Here is a 6,571-nt window from a genome sequence, read left to right as displayed (position 1 = left end):
CCCAGATCTGATCTGATCTGACCCGACCCGGATCTGACCCGACCCGGATCTGATCTGACCCGGATCTGACCCGGATCTGATCTGATCTGACCCGGATCTGACCCGACCCGGATCTGACCCGGATCTGATCTGATCTGACCCGGATCTGATCTGACCCGGATCTGACCCGACCCGGATCTGACCTGGATCTGACTCGACCCGGATCTGACCCGACCCGGGTGAACAAACGACACGGCAGAACCAGCAGAACCGTCCGGTCCAGTGTCCATTTCTTTATTCACCATCACTAGTTTGACTCTAAATTCAAGTATCTGTCAGAACAGAACCCTAACAGAACCAGAACCAAACAGAACTTTGAGCTAAAACAGACAGAAACATCGGATCCATATTCAGAATAATAAACATCGAGTTCTAAAGGTTCTAGAATGGAAAACGGGTTCTAAAGGTTCTGACCAACGCAGAGGAACCGGATTACAACCAGAACCTCCGGCTCTGTTCTGGGTCCAAACAGGCCCAACTGGGTCCACCAGAACCGGTCCAGTCCGTAATCCCAGGTCACAGATTTTTCCTCCAGAATCTGGAGACTGCAGGGAAGAACCAGAACCGGAACCAAAGGAATCACACAAAACTCCTCCTGGGAGAGGCTGAATGAAGCGGTACCGGTTCCATTGGACCGGTTCTGGTGGACCTCACAGGGAATAAACACACATGCACATTTACAGGAGGTTCTGGCGCCGCTGCAGCCGGGCCCTCGGGTCAAACGGAACCGAGTCAGCAGCAGGTTCCTCCAGGGAGCCATGGTTCCGACACTCTGGACCCGACCCGGTGTGGCGGTTCTGACCTTCCCTTCATACGGTTCTGACCCAGAACGTCGGCAAAGTCCTTCTGCTGGAAACCAGAACCGGTCCGAACAGCAACCCAGGTTCTGGTTCTGTCATCTCATCGGCCCGGTTCTGATGACCTGTCAGAACCACAGCCAGTCCAAATTAAATCAGGCCCGGCCCGGATCTCTGGTACCGTTTGGAGAACCAGAAGTTTTCTCATGATTTCCTCCATTTTGGTTTTTTGGGTCGTGATTTTATTTTGAAATAGAACCGAACCAGAACCAGGAGGTCCGAACGGTCCTGCTGTGGACGGGAGGTTCTGTTGGGTCACTGGAGGAACTGGCAGCGGGTCGGGTTCTGAGACCCGGTCCAGTGGAGTGATCAGAACCAGAACTAAGTCACCAGCATTTTCTCTGATAAGTTCTGCTCCAGAACCGGGTCACAGATGGAGGAGGAGGTAAAACTGGAGGAACGTTACAAAACTATCCAGAGTTCTGGTCCCGGTCCAAAAGTTCTGCAGAACTCTGAGGTAACTGGGTCCAGTCGGTACCGGTCCGAGGTTAACTTGGGTTAGATGAAAGGTTCTGGTCTCTGAGTTAATCCAGTCGTTTTATTCCTTGACGATCCGGGTCACAACCGGACCAGAACCAGCGCGGTTAGACCTGCTACATCTGGAGAGGTTGCACTACTGTCGCCATGGCAACGCCACAGAACGACAACACAGTGAGACACGAGGAGCGTTAGGGAGGCGGGCGGGTTCTGACCCGGTTCTGACCCGTCCCAGTGCTCCAGCAGCAGCTTGGCTCCGGTGCCGGGGGCATGTCCAGGTGGATCTGGCAGAACCAGAACAAATCAACATGAGGTTGGTCCGTTTGGGTCGGGGAGAGAGAGAGAGAGAGAGAGAGAGAAAGAGAGAGAGAGAGAGCTAACTCGCCCGCCGGCTGATGATGATGATGATGGAGATCCGGAGCCTTCATCTCTCCTCCTTCCTGGAGACCTTGGAGGAATGCCACGCCGTGGACCTGAGGACCGATGACATCACATGACCCAACAGGAAGTAGAGCAATGACATCACATGACCAGGACCCGGATCAGGACTAGGACCAGGTTCTGGACCAGGACCAGATTCTGGACCAGGACCAGGACCAGGTTCTGGACCTGGACCAGGACCAGGTTCTGGACCAGGACCAGGACCAGGTTCTGGACCAGGACCAGGACCAGGTTTGGACCAGGACCAGGTTCTGGACCTGGACCAGGACCAGGTTTGGACCAGGTTCTGGACCTGGACCAGGTTTGGACCAGTACCAGGTTCTGGACCAGGACCAGGTTCTGGATCAGGACCNGGACCTGGACCAGGTTTGGACCAGTACCAGGTTCTGGACCAGGACCAGGTTCTGGATCAGGACCAGGTTCTGGACCAGGACCAGGACCAGGTTCTGGACCTGGACCAGGTTCTGGACCCTTTGCACTACGTCTCTGAGGAGCCTGATGATCAGAGCGATTGAAATGCGTTTCTGCCGGTTCCTGTTGAGCTGGTTTGATCTGGACCTGGTTGGACTCGCAGGCGGACAGCAGCTCAGAAACCGACCAGAACCTTGAGTCGGTCCGACTTCGCCTGAATTCACTCTCACGGTCTGTGTGTCACGTCTCCCTTCACACCGGAGCAGCAATAAAAACGTACAGAAGATGCTAACCTGCTAGGCTACATGATGGCGGAGCACCGTTTCCATGGTTACCGAGTCGCCCACCTGTTGGATATGAGGTTTACGGACATTAACGGTCGGACCTGGTCTAAAGCTGCCTGTCCGTCATTAAGTGACACTGCAGGACGTCTGCTCCAGTCCTCGTCCGTCTGCGCAGCCGGCCGCTCGGCGCCCTGCGGACATTTTAAAGCGACTTGAGGTGACCAGCTGCGGATCGGCGGCTTTGACGGCCGTCATGGCGGAGTCCTGAAGAGCGTGACGTCACGTGCAAAGGGTCCAGATCCAGGACTCCCCCACCCGGCTGACCCCAGGCGGCGGTTGCCATGGAGACCCCTCACCTGATGAAGGTCTTGAAGGCGGCGCTCTGGGGGTTGATGCAGAGCGGGACCCGCTTGCCCTGCTGGTGCTCCGTGATGAAGCGATGGATCAGTTCTGGAAGGACAGACGGCAGCGTCAGAACCGGCTCGGGAGGTTCCGGGTCCGGCCCGGTTCCGACCCACCTTTGCCCTGCCACACAGACAGCAGGCTGTTCTCGTAGCTGTGGCTGAACGGGCGCTCGGCCGCCGGCTCGAAGTCGCGCGTGTAGACGCGGCCGCCGGCCACCGAGTAGCAGCAGCGGCACATGCAGGTGTGGTAGCGCAGCCGGCCCTCGTCCAGGTACGGGTGGGACAGCGCGTCGCCGCCGGAGATCCGCTTGGCCTGCACACAGAACCCGGCTGAGACCCGGAACCAGACCCGGAACCACAACCAGAACCAGAACCACTCACCGGGTCAAACACCAGCATGCGGCACAGCAGGTGAACGGCCTCGTGGGTAGCGCCGTCCGACAGCATGTAGAGCACCGACAGCGACGGCTGCAGAACCAGAACCAGAACCAGTTACTGACCAAAACCAACCGGAACCCGGAGGCGTCTGATTGGCCGCTGCTCAGCTGACTGTGATGACGTGCCCCAACACGGCCAACACCAGAACCCCCCGGTTCTGGTAGCAGCAGCGGGCCGGCAGAACCTCCTACCGGCTTGTGGGGTCCCCTCAGGATGTGGGCTCGGGCCCCTTCGCAGGCCGACGCCAGGGCGGACAGCGGCGGTGTTCCCAGCAGGTCCGTGATCAGGTCCAACTGCAGAGAAGAACAATCAGCTGAACCGGTTCTGGTTCTGGATCCAGATTCATTCCAAACAATCGACCAGCAGCAGAACAACAAATGGGTTCAGGCTGAGAAAATATCATAAACCTCCAATCAGCACCAACCCAGAACCACTGGACCCAGAACAGGGCCCCCCAGACACTCAGGGGCCTCCAGACACTCAGGGCCCCCCAGACACTCAGGGGCCTCCAGACATTCATCCCCAGGGGCCACCAGGAATCTTGGGCCCCTGACCAGCTGCTGTTATCTGACCCATAAAAAGCGTCACAGTTTTAAAAGCTGCATCTGCCTTGATTTGTTTGGTTCAATACTGATAATTCTGACCAAAACAACCAATCAGAACCAGGAGGAGGGTCTTAGCGCTGTCAATCATCCTCATTCAGAACCAGGAGGAGGGTCTTAGCGCTGTCAATCATCCTCATTCAGAACCAGGAGGAGGGTCTTAGCGCTGTCAATCATCCTCATTCACTCGCTGCTAAATGTGCTAATGGGGGAGAAACAACTTATCATTACAGGAAACTGTTTAACTGCCGTCATTGGTAGCTATGCTAACTAAACTGAGCATTCACAACAAGCTATGCTAGCTGCAGCATAGGGATGAGCAGCACCACATGAGATTGTGATTGACAGCACTAAAACTCTCCTCCCACTGACTGGTTGTTTCCAGCACTGGGAGAAAGCTGAGGAAATAGATTTTTCACAGATTACCTCTCATATACTGTCACAACATAATGACAGTTTTAACAAAAATATTTATATAAAAGTTACTGCAGCTTTAATTTCACTGAGGAGAGAACAGGTCAGGAGGGACGTGGGTTAGAGCTGCTGCTGACCGACTCACCTGTTAAGTGGTAAAAGGTACAAGTTATATATGAATATGCTGGTAATTTCTTTCCTTAAGTCATTAAATGTTAGTGAAAAGGAGGCAAACAGTAGTTTGTAGCTAAGCTAACTATGCTAAATGGTTGATAGTCACACAGTCTACTCACCTCTCTAGGAGAAAAACGGTTATAAATTAACACTCGTCTTTTTCTCTCCTTCTCTTTTTGTTTGAAAACCTGATTTTATAGCTTTTCTTAGCAGCTTAGTAACAGCCAGTCGTTCGTGTTTCCACTGTCTGCTGCTAACAGCGTCTGAAGCTCCCAGCAGGAACGAACCATTTGACCCAGACAGGGGGGTTCAGGGCAGATATGGATCTGTGTTTCTGGTCTGGGAACATTAACTTTTTACTGCTAAACACAATCTTTGAAAATACAATATGATTAATTTTATAATTGACAGGGACCCGATATTTTTATTTCTATGACCAAAAACTAAATAATTAAACTGTGGAGGCCCCCTGCTGGTCAGGGCCCTTAGAATTGTCATCACTTTTCCCCCCAATACCCGCGCCCCTGACCCAGAACCTCCAGAACCTCTGCCGTCGTTACCTCTCGTTCCTCCGGTACCAGTGGCGGTTCCGGTACCAGCCGTGCAGATCCGACTCACCTGCTGGATTGGGCTCTGTGCCTGGAACAGGATGCGGCGACCCAGCAGCTCGGCAAAGATGCAGCCGACCGACCAGACGTCGATGGCCGACCCGTAGTGCCGGCAGCCCATCAGAACCTCCGGGGCCCGGTAGTACTGGGTCACCACCTCCTGGGTCATGTGACGCGACGGGTCGGGTTCTTCCACACGGGCCAAGCCGAAGTCACAGATCTGAGCAGAAACAAGGGTTTAGTGTCCTAGATAAAGCTCACTTCCTCTGTATTTAAGCCCCGCCTCCTCTGTATTTAAGCCCCGCCTCCTCTGTATGTAAGCCCCGCCTCCTCTGTATGTAAGCCCCGCCTCCTCTATATTTAAGCTCCGCCTCCTCTGTATTTAAGCTCCGCCTCCTCTGTATTTAAGCTCCGCCTCCTCTGTATTTAAACCCCGCCTCCTCTGTATTTAAGCTCCGCCTCCTCTGTATTTAAGCNCCGCCTCCTCTGTATTTAAGCTCCGCCTCCTCTGTATTTAAGCCCCGCCTCCTCTGTATTTAAGCTCCGCCCCTCCAGGTGAGCGGCTGACCTTGAGCAGGCAGTTGCTGTTGACCAGCAGGTTCCCAGGCTTGATGTCTCGGTGGAGGATCCCAGCAGAGTGGAGATACTTCAGACCTGCAGAGGAGGAAGAGCCATTAGACCCGAGTGAAGCAGAAATAACACCTGAACCTGAGTCCAGGAACACATCCAGAACCGGTCCAGAACCGGTTCCATGTTCTGAAGGGATGTGTTCCTTGAACCAATCAGATTCTGGACAGGTTCTGTAGGTGTTGGTGGAACCTGCCCGGTTCTGGACTGACCTCGGAGGATCTGGTAGAGGAAGACCTTGATGTGGTCGGTGGTCAGCGGCTGCGGCGACACGATGACCTTGTGAAGGTCACTCTGCATCAGCTCTGTGATGACGTAGCTGCCGGGACGTTAAGGACGCTAACCCAACCCCATCAGAGAGGACTAAAGTGGGTCAGAACCGCCTGAAGGATACATCTCCTCGAAGCAGTCGATCTGCGGAGGCTGCAGGATGTCCAGAGCCGACAGAACCTACAGAACCAGAACAGAACCGGAGTCAGAACCTCAGGGAGCGGCGGTCTGAGCGCTCTCAGAAGCGGCCGTACGTTGTCGTGTTTGAAGAAGCAGAGCATCCGCAGCTCCCTGAAGACCCGCTTACACGACACCAGGTTCTGGAAGACGTTCGGCATCTTCTTCAGCGCCACCTTCCGGCCGTCACGGGGGTCCGTCACCGACCTGGAGTCAAAGGTCAGGGGGAGTGGACAGCTTCCTGTTATACTACAACCAGGTTCTGCCCGGATCAGAACCAGACCCGGTTCTTACCAGACGACCCCGAAGGCTCCGTATCCGATGGGCCGGTCCGGTTCCATCTCGGCC

The 6,571-nt window shown here is 54.7% G+C and overlaps 1 protein-coding gene across 1 annotated transcript; it reads right to left on the bottom strand.

The window, feature by feature from the left end:
- Positions 1-247: 247 nt before the first annotated feature.
- On the bottom strand, positions 248-6,565 carry nlk1 (nemo-like kinase, type 1). The gene is made up of 11 exons (XM_017306155.1): positions 6,518-6,565; positions 6,301-6,430; positions 6,171-6,226; positions 5,989-6,095; positions 5,718-5,803; positions 5,160-5,369; positions 3,543-3,644; positions 3,295-3,381; positions 3,028-3,226; positions 2,866-2,959; positions 248-1,846 (listed from the first exon to the last, which is right to left on the bottom strand). The coding sequence occupies exons 1-11, from the start codon at positions 6,562-6,564 to the stop codon at positions 1,798-1,800; spliced, it is 1,167 nt and encodes a 388-aa protein (XP_017161644.1). The 5' UTR covers position 6,565; the 3' UTR covers positions 248-1,797.
- Positions 6,566-6,571: the final 6 nt, after the last annotated feature.

The sequence above is a fragment of the Poecilia reticulata genome, linkage group LG8, assembly GCF_000633615.1.
Source record: "Poecilia reticulata strain Guanapo linkage group LG8, Guppy_female_1.0+MT, whole genome shotgun sequence".
In the NCBI taxonomy this organism is placed as follows: Eukaryota; Metazoa; Chordata; class Actinopteri; order Cyprinodontiformes; family Poeciliidae; genus Poecilia; species Poecilia reticulata.
Note: the sequence above shows the minus strand (reverse complement) of the source record. Positions and strands in the feature narration are given on the sequence as shown.

Excerpts from the sequence above, each read along its gene's own strand:
- nlk1 (XM_017306155.1), bottom strand. The coding sequence starts at position 6,564 with ATGGAACCGGACCGGCCCATCGGATACGGAGCCTTCGGGGTCGTCTG. Across the intron at positions 6,431-6,517 it reads GGAGCCTTCGGGGTCGTCTG|GTCGGTGACGGACCCCCGTG; the intron begins GTAAGAACCGGG and ends CTTTGACTCCAG. Across the intron at positions 6,096-6,170 it reads ATCGACTGCTTCGAGGAGAT|CTACGTCATCACAGAGCTGA; the intron begins GTATCCTTCAGG and ends ACGTCCCGGCAG.